The 18,203-nt window shown below is 34.8% G+C and overlaps 1 protein-coding gene across 2 annotated transcripts; it reads left to right on the top strand.

Annotated features, from left to right (window-relative positions):
• The first annotated feature begins 2,358 nt into the window (after positions 1-2,358).
• LOC121383222 (POU domain, class 6, transcription factor 2-like) lies at positions 2,359-17,660 on the top strand. 2 transcript variants are annotated; one of them, XM_041513109.1, is made up of 3 exons: positions 2,359-2,651; positions 13,220-13,489; positions 14,122-17,660. In XM_041513109.1, the coding sequence occupies exons 1-3, from the start codon at positions 2,606-2,608 to the stop codon at positions 14,508-14,510; spliced, it is 705 nt and encodes a 234-aa protein (XP_041369043.1). In that variant the 5' UTR covers positions 2,359-2,605; the 3' UTR covers positions 14,511-17,660. The 2 variants fall into 2 exon arrangements, with proteins under 2 accessions (XP_041369043.1, XP_041369042.1); XM_041513108.1 differs by lacking the exon at positions 2,359-2,651 and having other exon boundaries at positions 13,127-13,489.
• Positions 17,661-18,203: the final 543 nt, after the last annotated feature.

Genomic DNA, 18,203 nt, shown 5'->3' with positions numbered 1-18,203 from the left:
TTAAGCCAATAACAATACCGATATATTATCATGTAATAAAATAGTTATTGACCACTTCAGGTTTTATGGATTTGTACCTGAACCTTCAGTGGGCACGTTAATAGAGTTTTACTTCCAAACTTTATGCTCTCTAAGACATTGATACTGACCTCGTCCGATGGCCTTGGTCAGTATCAATATCTTGGGTTCATAAAACGCGATATAAATGTATCCCATGTAAGCTATAAATCCTTCTAAACGTTAAAACCAGGTTAAAAATAAATTCAAGTTTGCAGTTAATTTAAGCGTCACAAAGCAATCAGTTTCCGGTTAACTTAAACATCACAGAGCAATCAGTTTCGATCGTGTGTTTGTTTGCTTGGTGGGGTTTTTTTTCCATCTGAGCTGGGACGACCTACACCCCCTTACCCTCCACATTACACGACTCATATACTAGTGTGGGAGCCCCCACCCCAACCCAAACCGAATATATATATATATATATATATATATATATATATATATATATATATGTATATATATATATATATATATATATATATATATATATATATATATATATATATATGTGTGCGTATGTATGTATGTATGTATGTATGTATATATATATATATATATAGAGAGAGAGAGAGAGAGAGAGAGAGAGAGAGAGAGAGAGAGAGAGAGAGAGAGAGAGAGAGAGAGAGAGAGAGAGAGAGAGAGAGAGCTTGCAGTGTAAAATTGCTATTGAAATGTTTTTATTTGATGACTGAATTCATACGTCAATTATGGAGTGTCACCCAAGTACGTTTGCTTAAATGTCAATAAACGTAGTGCCGTGACCTCGATTAATTTACATCTAATTTGCAAACTTATCAAATTCTTAAAGAATGTGATCTGCTGAAAAATATCATACTTTGATTGGACTGAAAATGTGGGATAATACACACACACACACACACAACCACACACACACACACAACCACACACACACAACCAGACACACACACACACACACACAACCACACACACACATATATATATATGTGTGTGTGTGTGTATATTATCCCACTGCCCCTTTCCTTTCTCTCCTTTGAATTCCGTTTCATTACTTCCCGATCTGGCAACTCCTCCTATCTTTCAACTTCGTTCGCTGTCCACCTCCACATCCCAGTCCTTGTCTGGCCACTTCGGGGAGTGTTCAGGGATTATTAAAGGGACATTCCTGAGTTTGCTGAATTGTAAGATGTTCCAGACTAATACAATATTTCTACGATTAAACTTACATATTAAATCTATTTTCTTGTTAAGAATATTAGTGTCTGTATATTCAATGTGTTTCTGGTCGTCTTAATATTTGTAAGAAGCCCAAACTGAATTTTGTCTTCAAATAATTTCGTACGTACGAAAAAATATATTTTAGGAACTAAAATGAAATGTAACCTAGTACAAATATTAGAATGATCAGAAACACGTTTAATATACAGCCACTAATATTTTATGCAGAAAAATATATTTGCTATGTAATTACAATCGTTAAAAAGTCTCTTTTAGTCGATAACATCTTAAAAATTAAAGCAAACTCAGGAATGTCCCTTTAAAAGGCACTTGTAACTACCTACTATACACCCCTACTACCGGCGGTCATTAGTGCCGTGGGTCAGACAAGTTTTATTGGCGGCAGAAGACGAGAATGTCAGGTGGGTGCAGGGAAATACACAGACTGCACCCGTGGAGGAAATTGAGACGGTTAGGCGATGGTTTGGAACAGGAAAGTCGTAGGAAACTGACAGTTTAAAGGGTCAAAACAGATTGAAATCGTGGGAGAAATTGGAAAGTTTTTTTTATATATTAGGAATGAGAATGATACTGATAGGCAGAGGGTGATAGATGAATGAAAGTGTGAGCCAGCTTTTGACGGGATTTGAACCACTATGGTCAGCTTGTTGTTCAGCAACACCCCGCCTCCCGAATATACTGATTGACAGTGGCTGTGTGACAGGGCCGTACCCTCCGGGGCGGAGGTGGGGGACAGTTACCCCCTGAGAACCTCCTTTTTTTTTACTCCAGAAAATAGCATACACATCTCATTCTCAGGGTTTAATTTGTATAGTGTTTCATTTATTTATAAAAAAAAGTAGTCCCCCCACCCCCCAGGATTTTGATCAGGGTACGGCCCTGTGTGGCGTGTTAAGGACAAACGCACGCGAATAATTTCTTTCTTTTTAAACATGCTAAACCACCTCACGTATCCCACTCTACCACAGTACTGTTTGAACTTTACCGCCGTAATGTTAAAATTTCCCAGCATTCAATTTGACGCCGGGTAAAATAGGCACGTCCCATAACTCTTAATCACTTCCGCTTTCTTGTCAAAAGCCGAGATCGGGACAAAGACGGGAGAAAAGTCGATGTTTTAGTTGTTTCAGACTGTGTAGTTAATATTCGTGTCGCAGTCTTGCGTAACGTATGATGCAAGGGTTAACGTGAAACCGTTATTCAAGGAATTTTCACTGTTTTCGTGAAACTGCCTTGTCAAAGTGACGACGTTTTCTCGACCATTTTCAGTAGAAAGCCAATGTTGGTGTAAAATTGAATTAACTTTTTTTTTCTGTCTGCATGGAGTATGTCTTTTGACTATTCCACTTCCACCAGGTATTGGGATGACCACTGTAAGTATTGAGTGACTATTTTTAGACTGGTTATGTACACAATAGTGACACAGTGACTTAGTCACTTAGCCATCACACTGTCACAGTCACAGAAGCTTTGGCTTGAGACGTTGAGTCACCTCCAGCTCTCCCCTTATTGATATTGAATCCATGACAGTTCGCCCCCAGTCAGTTCGCCCCCAGTTTGACCTCTTCGCCCCCAACTATTTGTCAGTTCGCCCCAAAATTTTAGTCAGTTCGCCCCCAACTTCCCAATTATTTGTTAATTTAAAACAATTATTGTATTGTTTCTTTTGAGGCATGTTAAAGTGTGTGTGTGTGTGTGTGTGTGTTTCTTTATTAATTTCATAAGGGACAGATAATCCGTAATTCCGAGTATTGAGTGGGTTATTGTATTTATTTAGAAACTTAAACTTCTTACATGTCACAAACTATATAAAATACAAGACGTGAAAGTCTGAGGAAAGTGATGACATCACGAAAGAAAAGCAATGACGTCAAAAGCTATCCTTAGGTACACAGATCAAATGTAAGCAAGAGAGGTCACATTGGGATGTAGATGATTCATCCTCTGGACGTTTCGTCCACAGACGATTCGTTCACTGTTGAACGTGAGACGATTCGTCCACAACCAAAAATTGTTCTTGTACAATTCGTCCACTATAATATTTATAGTTAAATTTAGAACTTCCTCCATGGGTGCAGTCTCTGTGCATTTCCCTGCACCCACCTGGCATCCTCGTCCTCTGCCGCTAATAAAGCTGGTCTGACCTATGGCATTAACTAACGACAGCCGGTAACTAGTAGGGATGCATAGTAGGTGGTTACAGTTAAGGGCCTCTTAACAATGCCAGAAGTAACCACTAAAAACTTGTAACAGATAAATATCAACCTCCATTGAGGGCATTTGAACCACAGACTCTCAGTACGAGAGTCCAGCGCTCTACCAACTGAGCTAATAGGGAAATTCCCACTAGCTACTGCCAGTAGGAGCACTTTATACCAACACTACTACATACTTCCCCCTCAAGTGAAGCTATGTCCCAGAGCTGTGGGCCACAGGCAGTTGACTGTTACGGGTTCTAACTGGGTTATAATTGTATTCTTGTGTTAAGAAAACACCCAGCCCCTACATCGGCTCCAAAATGTAACAGATAAATATCAACCTCCACTGAGGGCATTCGAACCATATGAGCTAATTAGGGAAATTCCCACTAGCTACTGCCAGTAGGAGCACTTTATACATGTACACTACTACACACTCCCCAAAGGGGTCAGACTAAGCCCACAGCTAAATGCTGATGGGAAATGGCAGGTGTGTGGCACAGATACCCACAAGAGACAAGTACCTGTCGCGGTTGGAGAGACAAGGACTGGGATGTGCAGGTGGACAGTGAAAGAAGTTGAAAGATAGGAGGAATTGCCAGATTGGGAAGAAATGAGATCAAATTCAGAAAGGAAAGAGGGCAGTAGGATACAAAAAAAATAGTAATGAAATTTAGAACTTGGCTGGAACTTGGTAGCGAAATGGAGATAATATCGTTGTTTATTGGTTGGTTACATCGAATGACGTCACGTTATGACATTTTTGACATAAATGACGGAATTGTGGTTACAAGTTTTGTTTTCTAAATAGTATATCAGAATTATAGGTGTAATTGAAGAGCAATTTGAATAACAACATATCAATAAAGTACTAGGCCTTAATGGACACAGACAGACAATAACAAGTTGATAGTAACACTAAAATTTAGTTCATTTCATATACTATAGTAGTTTACCACAAAACGAAAATAACTGACCATTTCAATGGCTAAGAAATATCATTTTAGATTTTTTTGTTTAAATGTTGTAATCGAGTGGATGAATTGTCCGAGGTGGGTGGACGAATTGTACGGTGGACGAAATGTCCAGAGGACGTACCGTCTGGAAAGCATCACATTAGTAATGAACTAATGAACATATAAACCACATCATCAACATTAATTTTATTAAAACATCAAATCCTGCTAGAGATAGGATCTGTTTTAAGAATGAAGAAAGAATTTGAGTTAAAAGAATGCATCTACAAACTATCACATATAAAAGGAAATAAACCTCCACCTGATTTGATTTTAAAATGATGGTTGATAAGCTATATAACCTTGATGCTGATTATTCATCTTCAGCAAACACCTCGGAGGGCTTTGAACCGAAATTCAATATGGCCTCTTCTGGTGAGCATTATTCTAATTGAGGGATTATTGCATGGGTTCTTTTGGCCACTAATTAGTAACCATGAACATCGAAAAAGATTATCATCTTAAAACACTAGAGGAAGCTCGGCACACACAAATGGGTCCAGACCACACATTCGCATCGACACTGTGGTATCTTTATGGAGGCGAATTGGTACCTTTGTGGGGGCGAACTGGTTATGCACGTGGAGGCGAACTGACATCCTATTTGGGGGCAAAACGTCTGGTACCCATAGAGTACCCATTGATATTGATATGTAGGGTAAGGCTAGAGGAAACTGTAATGCTTTGGCAATCATTGACAACCAACTGGTCGCAAGCTACTGTGTGACGTGTCTAAAATACACATTGTTTTCTAAATCTGATGCCACAGAACTTTAATTTGATTATTCTTGAGTTAAGTCGTGACATTAAACTTACAAGTTGTTAACCTAAAAATTAGGCAAGGCATGGTAGACCAAACACTTTTGGGGCATTTTCACCATTTTGGGGACACTTGTTTTTTTATTAAAGCCGCACACCCTAGTTCCATCCAGTGAAAATAAATTATAATTTAGTTAATCTACAAACCTGTAACACACTTAGATCACGTTTTTATCAAATGGAGTGAAAAAGCAGGTTTTATATCGATAAATACCATGGGAATCCCCATGTCCCAATTGCTTGAAATAATTTTGAAAGTTAGTATTCTGATGTCACCAGTAGAAGCACAACAATGCCTACCTCACGACAAATTTCACAGACTTGGGGTGCGTTCGTTTCACCTCTCCTGGACATGTTCCAACTGTTCTGTCCTGGTTGTATCCCCTCTCCAGATATCGTAAGACTTAGCAAAATTATTGGTTTTAAGGGTTTGTAACGTTTTGTATTGAGACACTTACTTGTCTGAACTTTATTGTTACTGAAAATGTTCACGAACTGTGAAGAAAAATCTCAAAAATGGACAACAACAAATCGGATGTTGATTGCGCGAACCGTGCACGAGAAAACAAACCGAACCAAAATGATAACGGTCACATGATATACCAACGTCTGTGATATTAAAAATAGATTGGACCTCGCTTGCTTAACGGTTTTTTCTTGACAACACGTTTTGTGAAAAAATGCATTTCGTGGTTTTACAAACATCAGGATTACCAAAAAGCACTTCAGGTGAATGGAAATGTGTATTCTAAATAATAAAATGTAAGTAAAGTGCACTTTTATTTGTGAAAAATGGGGTTTAATAGCGAAAAACAACGCCGTAATGGTTAACAAATAAACGTAACTAGGGTGTGTCCCTTTAAAAAACACAAAAATTAATTGAAATAACATTAATGTAATTTACGTGCTTGCTTTAATAAATGAATGGCAAAAGATATAAAAGGCATATTTTATTAATTAATAATACCTTTAATCTCAGGGCAGCATGGTGCTGATTAAGGCAAGATGGTGCTAGAGTATTGAGGCATGGTGCTGCACCATGCTAAAACAAGCTAGGGAAAACACTACTTTTCTCTATGTCACCACAAATAAATACAGCGCAGGTTTGTTTTGCATAGTGGCATCGGGTTTCTTCGTGTACATAGCGCTGGTACTGAGAAATAATTATTATTAAAACTCATCACATTTAGTACCTTTGGTGATTTATTTCAATTGTGCTACATGTAAATGATGATTATTAGAATTCATCACATTTAGTACCTTTGGTGATTTAGTTCAATTGTGCTACATGTAAATGATGATTATTAGAATCATCACATTTAGTACCTTTGGTGATTTAGTTCAATTGTGCTACAGGTAAATGATGATTATTAGAATTCATCACATTTAGTACCTTTGGTGATTTATTTTTCAATTGTGCTACAGGTGCATAATTGATCAATTTATTATTAGAATTCATCACATTTAGTACCTTTGGTGATTTAGTTCAATAATGTGCTACAAATGTAAATTGTTATATACGATGATTATAACATACTATACAACAAATTAGATATATGATTTAAATTAGTTCAATTGTGCTACAGGTCCCCAAATCAGAATGGATGGGGATTATTAGAATTCATTAGTACCATTTTAGTACCTTTAAATGATGATTTATTTCAATTGTGCTACATGTAAATGATGATTATTAGAATTCATCACATTTAGTACCTTTGGTGATTTAGTTCAATTGTGCTACATGTAAATGATGATTATTAGTGATTTAGTTCAATTGTGCTACAGGTAAATGATGATTATTAGAATTCATCACATTTAGTACCTTTGGTGATTTAGTTCAATTGTACTACATGTAAATGATGATTATTAGAATTCATCACATTTAGTACCTTTGGTGATTTAGTTCAATTGTGCTACATGTAAATGATGATTATTAGAATTCATCACATTTAGTACCTTTGGTGATTTAGTTCAATTGTACTACATGTAAATGATGATTATTAGAATTCATCACATTTAGTACCTTTGGTGATTTAGTTCAATTGTACTACAGGTAAATGATGATTATTAGAATTCATCACATTTAGTACCTTTGGTGATTTAGTTCAATTGTACTACATGTAAATGATGATTATTAGAATTCATCACATTTAGTACCTTTGGTGATTTAGTTCAATTGTACTACATGTAAATGCAAAAAAACAACTAAAGAAGAAAAGGAAGGAAATATTTTACTTAACGACGCACTCGACACATTTTATTTACAGTTATATGATGTCAGACATATGGTTAAGGACCACACACATATTGAGAGGAAAGCGGCTGTCGCGCTTCATGGGCTACTCTATTCGATTAGCAGCAAGGGATCTTTTTTATGCACCATCCCACAGACAGGATAGCACATACCACTGCCTTTGATGTACCAGTCGTGGTGCACTAGATGGAGTGAGAAATAGCCCAATGGGCAAGAAATAAAGAAGACAAAATGTTGATAAATATAGGCTAACACATTGAATAGCAGTCACCTAACATGGTTATACTAATTTAATATTAACTAGGTAAAACCTCGAAACAAGAGCAAGCAAGATAAATTAAATACGCTGCATAAATATGTCACTGTGTGTATATATAATATATATATAGAGAGAGATAAGTGTATGTGTTCCCACGGGCGTTAGGTTCCTGGTGTATGGGTGATTAGTTAGTACCACTCGATCGAACGAGTCATGCACGTACACTGTATTGTATATACTATCTAGTCAATATATGTGCGCATGTGACTCGTTATGGTATATAAAACAATTGTCATGATGTCATATTAATTACGACACATTGTCTGAAGGATTTCACCCCTCTTGAAAAGTATTCCATTTGAAAAAAAATAGAAAACTGGCAGTCAGCGAAAAATTACAGGCTGTTTCTCCAAGAGATTTCAGTAAAGTCGATATAGGTGACATGGTTGCAATTTAGTATGTGAAATCTGTCAAAATATAAAAAAAAATCACGTTTTCTGTGTGGACAGAATGTTGGGGAAATCTAGGTAGTTGAGTAATTTATCGTAGGACTTTTTTTTTTCCTCTTTTTTTAAAAATTATTTATTGTCCCAGCAAAAACAATTTGGCAATGTCAGGGATGGGGCCCTGAAACATTACCTTACACACATGTATAGACATAACTACACAATATAAAAAAAAAAGAGAAAAAATTATACCAAAGCAACAACACACCCACACAAACTAACTCATGTACACAGATACACACACACACAGAAGATTGATGTAGAAAAAGAACAGGTTTTAGACAAGTCCCGAGTTATATATGTCTATCATACGTAACAAACTGTATTACCAACCTTACATTTCTCTGCTCTTACCACAATATGTTCCTATTAATTGTTACTTGTTTCTAAAACACTCAACCAAGGTGACCAATACTCATCAAATTCTTTATAGTTACAATTTTTAGAAAACAAAATTTTTCAACATTCAACTTTTATATATAATATTTTTAATGGCATCTTTGTTCAATTTGGCTTTTCTTATTTTCATAATATAAATATAATATTTTATATTGACAATTAACCAGTTTAAAAATTTGTTTTGTTTGTTTATAATTCTAAACAGTACCACATATTTATCAAATTTCGTATGTTCACCTTTATTCAGTGTCTGCATTCCATAAGACAGCAACTTTAGGACATTCATAGAATAAATGTTCCAGGGTCTCTGGTTGAAGTTGACAAAAATTACAAATAGTAGAATCAACATATTTGATTTTGTATAAAAATGTGTTTGTTGCTATTATTCTGTGTAAGATTCTATACTGAAGCCATATAAGAGTAGGATCTTTTAAGTTTGAAAAAAGTATACTGTAATATTTTTTCCATTCATCTTGGGAAAATGTACACCCTTTTTCCATATATTTTGTTTGTGAAATTGGGCAGATACTAGAAAAATGTAATATTTTATACATTACCCGACTACCCTTTTCCTCCTTTAAAAAAATCTGTAATTTATAAGGTAATATTGGGTTATTCATTACAGGATTTATTTGGTTTACTTGTGTTTTTACAGTGTTACAGAATAACTTTACAGCATTTAACAAAGAGGCATATTCAAGAAAATTTGTTTTTAAATTATATTTAATTCTGAATGTATCATAATTCATGAAATATCCATATTCATCCATCAAATCTTGGATAAACACAATACCTTTTTCAAAATATGTCTTGTACAAAATAGGCTTTCCATCAATTGTTATTTTACTGTACTGAAATCTCATTATTTCTTCCATTTTCTCAAATATTTGTTTCTGCTGAATCAACAGCCAACTATGGAGCACATCTTTATAAAAAGGATTAGTTAGTTTCTTATTTTTATATTGAATAAAATAGTCTCCATAAGAAACCAGCTTTTCAGTGGTTAAACCTGTAACAGTTTCAAAAAGTGTTTTCCATTTAGAATTGGATGTAAGAATTCTTCTGATCCATGTGGATTTTAATGCAGTTATAAAATTAGAAATATGTAACATTTTCAAACCCCCATTTTTATAGTCTTGTACTAAAATTTCCCTCTTTATCCTTTCTGGTTTATTTTGCCAAATGAAGGTGAAGAACAGTTTATTTATGTTTTTAATAAATTTTTCAGGCGCATTTGGTAGAGAAATAATCTGATGAGTTATTTTAGGGATTATTAAGGTTTTCAGAACAATAATTCTACCTAATGCTGTTAATTTCCTTATTTTTGGTTCAAAATTTTTAATAACAATATCTTCAAGATTTACAGAAAAATTCACCCCTAAAAGAGTAAATTGGTCAGAACCCCATTCTAGCCTCCATCTTGTATAATGGAAAACCTCCTTTGAGAATTTTTTACTGCCTATCCAAATAACTTTCGATTTTGAGTAATTTATTTTCAAGCCAGAGATAGCAGCGTATTTGTTGTAGGACTTTGTTAACAACGTGGTTCTGACTGAGAGCGTACGTTACCCAATTATTGAACGGCGGCATGGAAGGATGTGACGTAATTGAACACGGCATGACGCGTTGATTATGATGTAATGCAATCGTGATGACAGACAGCAAGAAATTACATGTTTTTTGTCCTAGTTAGATCCCAGCAAAGTGGATATCAGGGCCATAGCTAGGATGTTTTGTTTGGGGGGGGGGGGGGGGGGGGGGGGGGCAGCTGAATTCGGCTATGGGTTTGCTACAAGTTATTTATTTCTGAGCCGATTGTTTTCTAAATAGTATTTTACTTTTCTTTTTTCGTCAAACAAAACTGAAATTATTTACATAAAACATTTGAGTAGGGATATGAGATGAATTATAGGTGATTTACTGTCATATTAATTCATTATTGTTATAGTGTGTCATGGTACTAGTGTATGACAGTGAAAAATAGTCTAGAATCGCCAAGTAATTTGCAATGTGCACCTGACAAAAATAACAAAACTTTGAAGTCTTTTTTATCATAATATGGAATTTACTACAAGTTATTTATTTCTGAGCCTATTATTTCTAAATCGCACACAAAACTAATGTTTAAAATTTGTTATTTCCAAAACACTTTTACTTTTCTTACATGGAACCAAACTGAAATTATTTACAAAAAACAACAACTTTTTTTTAGGCTATATTGTTCACTGTATTGTTAGTGCTGTTTTTGATAGACGTTTCTGTAATTGACAAAGTAACAAAACAGCAATTATTAATCTTGCTTACAGATACACGTCACCAGTTTTCTAGCGCATGGTATTTTATTATTTCTGCAGAATTGCTGGCCTTCATTTAATTACCATACTTTCTTACATTAAAAGCTACCACCATTTTACTTGAGGTATTACTACCGTAACTCGGACAGGTCAAAGAAACATTAAGCAAAATGGTTATAAATTTTTATATAATTTATGCATTTTGACCATCAATAGAAATAATTGAATGTACAATACAATGACAAGAAATGGTGTTCAGACTTGATATCCGCGATGAGTGAGGAAATCTGTGTAATTTGTCAGACTTATTTTGATCGGTAACATTGTATTGTCGTCAACTGTAAAACGTTTTTTCTGTTACAGCTCGTTAGTTTAAAGTAATTTAGCATTGCTTGAAATTATCACTTGTGATTAATACAAATTTTTAAATTGGCGAGTAAATCTTATAAAGCATTCTGTACATAAATAAGCATTAATTTTGTGAATTAAAAATATAGGTAAGTATATCTTATAACATTTTCTGTACACAAACAAATAAGCAGTTATGAATTTAAAGAATAGGTGAGTATACCATGAGAGATATGGGGTGATAATTTACTTAATCATAAATGTATTACATACTTGAATATAATATAATTATCACTATAAACCATTTGGGATATTTTATATGCTATATATTTTTTTTAATCTGACAAAAATATTCAAACAAGGAACCTTATTTAATATAAACTCCAATTCAGAAAGTTTATTGTAATTACAAAGTCTGAAAATTATATGAAAGTTGCAGACAATTTTGAATACATTTAAGTGAAATCATATGTTAATTCAAACAGACAAAAATTACTGTGGGAAAAAACAACAATTCGAGACATTTTGCCTGTTTTTAGCCCACCAAAGTATTTTTAGTGAAGTAATGTTAATAATATCTAGTAAGGAGTATTATCATATAATATCTAGCATTTCCAGTGCAATCAAAGTATGTGATATTTTTCAGATCACATACTTTGAGAATTTGATAACTTTGAAAATTGTACATGTATGCATTCATAGTCATCATTCAAAAACATTCCAATAGCAACTTTAAACTGCAAGCTGTCCAGCATTCACAAAACAAAAAACAATAAGCACTAGTTTATTATTATCTAAGCTACATATCCAAAATGATGTCATTCATGTTTGACGTCATTTCTATTGAAAAAGAAACCGTGCCACATATTCTTACATCATTTGAATATCGCATAATGGGTAACTGGAATTAAAGTTGCGTATACTGTTTACAAAAACAGTTTTTATTAAGCTTGAGATTATATGATGAAGAGATTATTACCCTCGTGAGTTTCGGTATTGCCAGAGGCTCGCATAATAAAAATGTTTTTTCTAATATATGATATTGACGATACCGAAAAACACTCTGGTAATAACCTCTATGTACATAAATTCAGAAATGCATTTTAAGTTATTTTAATCTAATTAAAACTTAACATTCCATTGATTTTGAGGTGAGCATGTTTGTACTTAATTTTGGGTTGCATATTTTGGGCACACCCTTTATCGCCTCAGCTTTGATGCCATCTAAAGCACTGTGCAGTGTTCGAGATTAACAGTATCCCGATATCCCGGGGATACCAGAATTTAATTTTGGATACCAGACTTCAAGAACCCAGTATCCCACCGGGATACCATATAATACTAAATTATCAGGTGGGATACCAGATTTTGAAATGTTAGTATCCAACTGGGATACTGCCCCAAAATTTTAATCTCGAACACTGCTGTGCTTATATACTCTAAGATGCTATGCACACATGTATGTAGTTATTTCCCTAGAAATTAGGCAAGGCATGGTAGACCAAACACTTTTGGGGCATTTTCACCATTTTCGGGGCACTTTTTCATTTAAAAAAAAAAATTGAAATAAACATTAATGTAATTTATATGTTTGCTTTAATAAATGAATGGCAAAATATATAAACGGCATATTTCATTCATTAATAATACCTTTTTAAGTGTTTTATAAAGTCAGTTTTAGAATTAATTATTGAAAAAGGCTTTTTTAATATCAGGGCAGCATGGCGCTGATTGAGGGAAAATGGTGCTAGACTATTGAGGCATGGTGCTGCACCATGCTAAAACAAGCTAGGGAAAACACTAGTATGTATATGTTAAAGCTGAGTACACACATGATTTTATTTCTAGATTACGACCCAAGAGAGGAAGAGAGTGGGCCGTCTGTGGTCCTGATTGTCGGCCTCACGATGGCCTTTGTTGGAGCAGCCATCTTGATTACAATCATCTGCTGCGTCTGCCGCAAGAAGCAGCCACCGGACTCACAGGGGGCGCTCTATACGCGAGCCGCAATGTCTGAAGCGGCCAATGAGGAAGCAGCATATCCCATGACGGCAACGACAGACACGCAGTCGACTCAAGCAACAACCATCCACAACCAGACTGCACCAAATCATGGAGGTAATATGTCAACCATTATGTTGTCAGGCTTTTTGTCAGAAGTGCATATTTATTTGGCCAGGAGGTTAATTTTTATATATAACATGGCACTGAATCTTGAAATGTTGCCACGGTCAGCATATTTAATCATTTTTTAAAGATCTATAGTCTGTCCTGTCTTCTTACAAAAATGTTAGTTTTTTCGTAAATGATTTTAGTTTGGTTTGACTTAAGAAGAAAAGTAAAAGTGATTGTGTGCAATTTAGAAAATATTTGTTTCCTGAAATAAATAACTTGTACATGGAGAAAATTCCATATCATAAAAAAAGGCGTTCCCAATTGACACAACTATAGAAATAAGGCCTAATATAAAATATGTGTTTCTGGTTTCCCGACCTACCCTTATTTTATGTAGCGACCCTGAAATTGTTTGAAGCAAAAATCATGATCCCTGATTTTTTTGCAATCAGCAAACTGGATTCGGAACACGTTGGTTGATTACGATTTCTAGGTTAGATTCGATTTAAAAGAAAATTTAATAAAATACAAACATTATTCCAGATGTTTAATTTTAGTGTCTTGTACGAAAATAATATTCATAAATCTAAAATAAAATAATCATAAATGTAATACTTATTAATATTTATTTTCAGGTCAGGTTTCTCTTTATCATCAACAACAACAGCAGCAGCAGCAGCAGCAGCAGCAACAACAACAACAACAGCAGCCTCATCCAGGTTACCCCGGGCACCAGTTGAATCACCCCATGCCGCACCCGATATACCCGGGCTACTTACTTCAACAGCCAGTGCACACGATGTCTCCCCCCAACATCTACCCTGTCCCTCCGTGCGAGAAGCCCGTCACCCTGGCTGTGTTTGGTGCACCCGACTCGGGGTCAGGCGAGCAGTCAATGGGCCCCGTACAGCAGGGCCAGGGAACCATGGGCAGGCAGGGCTACCCCCCCATGGGACCCGACAGTGCTCAGATGAACGATCAAAATGAGTCATACCGACAACAGGCCACAGCACCTCCCATGTAGAGAAAGCCGTTGCATTGCATGATTATGTTTTTGTATTTTTTTTGTTATTATTGATGGCTTATTTATTTTTTCATCAGTACGTTGAATTGCTGTCCGTGTATTCGACAAGGCTGACATGTGATCCAGGTTGGTTTCAGTCCCAGGACGAGGAATGTCGCTAGTCTTTGTAAATCCAGGATGACCATCAAAAGTAATCCTCCTATGAAAAAGCATACTCATTATAGTAATATCAAGTTTTCGACAAGTGTTGTTTATTTTGTCCAGTTTAGTGTCAAATCAAAACAAAAACCATTTTCCAATTTAACTTGTTACTTTAATTAACATAAATATTTATTGGTGAAATCAGATGTTTTAATTTTTAACATCCATTTGCAACCGTCCCATACTTTTTAAAATGGGCCATTTGTAAAAATAATTAAAAAGAAATCATTGTGTGTAGATCGATTAAATCTATACATACTTATCACAGTGTCCTGTTTCGTTGATGAAGAAGGCATTCTTATTCCATTGCAATACTTGGCTATCATTAGGTTAAAGCTATTGTTACGTAAAACAAATACACGCTGTTTTGTAAAAAAGTATCTGAAAGTAAAATGGGGAAAACTTTAGATGGAGGATGGATTTTGATTGTTTAACCTGGACAAGAGAATCAACCAGAAAGCTTTTAAAAGCTGGTGTATATATGTATTCCAGTGTCTATTCTTATACCCTGTTTAAACTAATAATCATTTTCAGTCCTACTCCTTTCGTTAAAGTTAACGTTTGTTTTGTTTAATGATACCACTAGAGCACATTAATTTATGAATCACTAAATAATTTTCAATAAAGCGTAAAACTTTTCATTTGTAAAGACATTAATTATATTTGCACTGGTAAACTCCAAACATAAAATATGTGTTGTTAAAATTTCGACAAGTAATGTGTTGTGATCTTGTACACCTTATTAAGACCATATTTACTGCTGCATGCTGGGAAAGTTTTGATGTAGTTTGTAAAAATTGCCTTAAGCTGGATGGAGTTTGAATTGAGGAAGGGTGGGATGGAACTCTTTGAGAAGGCCGGAATTAGAATAAGTGTGCTATTCATTTATTTCGCTGGATAAAGTGCTCGTTTTTAACTGACATTTGTAAACTTGGATTTTGTTATCAGATTCGAAAGTTTGTGACCAAAGATTACTTTAAATAACACATTTTAGATGTATATGCACATTTATTATTAGTGTTTTATAACCAAAGATTTTCTCACCAGGCATTTTTCATATTCAGTTTAGATGTATGATGTTTTGCTTTGTTAGTACATATACTTAATTTGTGAAATATAGCAATAATCATTTCTTGCTTCAGAAAGGCATCATGTTACTTTTGTGTGAAAGAAGAGCATAATGGACGCTAATGTCTGTGAAATTATGTGCAATATTTATATGTAGAGTATCTTCAGAATGACATCTGGCCTTTTCTTAAAAAAGGTTTTGACTAGACATGTAATCTGTTTGCGAATAGAGTCCGATTCATAGTAAAATAAATACATCTGTTTCTATAGGAAGTAACAACCCCAGCTAGTAAGAAAATGTCCACGGCAAAACGCATGACTTGAAATGATCCACAGCAAAAAAAAAAGGGCTGTGAAGAATGATAAACTCCATGACATTGCGGATTGCCGTGGTCAGTTGCAGGGATTGAAGTAACTAAAACAGTAGTCATTGTATATAATGCTACTAATTTGATCACAAACTGCTGCCTTCAAAACCACTGAATGGTGTATGCCATTGATATTTTACTATTTGAGGCAGGGATTTGGTTTTGGTCCACTACTTAAGTCGCTTGTATGACCTGTATGTAGAGGTTTGTTTTCATCTAGTTAGATCCATTCTATTATAAAACCACATCACTGTGTGTGATTGCTATTTGAATGTTTTTGTTTGTCGCTGCGTAGATGGATGGATTTTGAAATGTGTGTGTGTCACTGTGCTGCTGAACTCAGTGTGTGTTATTGCCTTCCGTGTTTAAAGCTATGCTTACATATATACACGGATACAGATTTGATCATGCAGCAAATGAAAAATGGATCTGATAATCGGACGTAGTGCTGGCATATGTATGGTTATAAATTCAATACACATTTGGCAAAAGGTCTTCCAAACATAATCTGGCTACTGTTTCCATGTGCTGATTTGGACAGTAGTTAACCATTGGTATTGTATCTATCCGTGTATATGTGACCAGTAGTTAACCATTTGTATTGTATCTATCCGTGTATATGTGACCAGTAGTTAACCATTTGTATTGTATCTATCCGTGTATATGTGAACCGAGTTTAGCCCTTCGACATCTACTGACTGACATAATAGGATTTTAATTTCATCAGCATTATATTATTATTATTATTTTTTAATAACTATGATAATTAAAATAGATCTTTGTAGTAATATGTGTTTTATGACTTTGGGACATTCAGATTTGTACTGTGTGACCATTGTATAGTCTTCCTCTTTTGTGCGCAAAAGTGATTTTGAACTTGCTGATAGATTAAAACAAGCTTAACCTGTGTAAGATCATTGATCAGTACCAAACAGATGTAAGCCATCTGTTAACTGTTTTATTTTCACAGAGTTGTGGTACTTTATCTCATGTTTAGTCCCTTACCGGTCCAATTACAGGGGACTATAGGTTGTCTGACATCTGTCTTTTTGAGTTTTCCAGACTTTTTTTTCTTTTTGCAATGCCTCAAGATATTGAGATGAAATTTGGTGTATAGCTTTATTATATAGAGTTACTAATGAATCAGGTTAGCCGTACATGAAGAATGACCCTTTTTTGACTAAATTACGGTTCTTGAAGTTAGGAAATACGAGGTTTTGTTGGGCCCAATGGGGAACATGTATTTTTTATCTTTACAGTACTGTTAGAATGCTCAAAGGCTGTAATTGTTGTGAGGTGCCTTCCTTTTGTTGTTCTCTCAAATGACATTGTAGATAAGTAACATCTTTTTATGATCAAAGTCTTGATTGTGAAGATAAAATGAGGCCAGGATTTTCAAGATGGAAAGAAAAATAGAGAATGGATAGCCATGTCCATTTAAAATGAGAGAAACACAAATCTAATTAAAATTAGCTCCACTATTACATGTGGATCTAACACCAGCCAGTTGGAGCTCATGTCCACCAATCAAAACCTTACTTACAGAATCCTGCCAGTGATTTAAAAATAATTTGAAAACATTCCGAATTATCCTGAGGGTATACGACATGTTTCGTGTGAATTACAAATGCCTTAAAACATGTTTTATTTTATAAAATAAATAATTTGTAATGTAAAACTGAAGACTGATTTAGTTTTTAGTTTTTTATAAATAAATAAATAATTTTTAATGTAAAATTGAAGACTGATAACCCACCCCGTACGTATTGGTATGGTTCGCTGTACTGCGGCCACTAAAATAGACTCGCCCGATATTTTTAGAATTTGTATGCTCCCAAATAACGTTATAAAAGGCGAAGTGTGATTGGTCAATATTTAAATTATTATTTACAGACGAAATGTTACCTGGACATTGGGGACTACGCAGTGTTGTTAGTTTTAAATCACTGGCAGGATTCTGCAAGTAAGGTTTTGATTGGTGGACATGAGCTCCAACTGGCTGGTGTTAGATCCACATGTAATAGTGGAGCTAAATTTAATTAGATTGAGAGAAACA

The sequence above is a fragment of the Gigantopelta aegis genome, chromosome 10 (assembly GCF_016097555.1).
Source record: "Gigantopelta aegis isolate Gae_Host chromosome 10, Gae_host_genome, whole genome shotgun sequence".
Classification (NCBI taxonomy): Eukaryota; Metazoa; Mollusca; class Gastropoda; order Neomphalida; family Peltospiridae; genus Gigantopelta; species Gigantopelta aegis.
The sequence above is the reverse complement of the archived record's forward strand: the minus strand, read 5'-3'. Positions and strand labels throughout refer to the sequence as shown.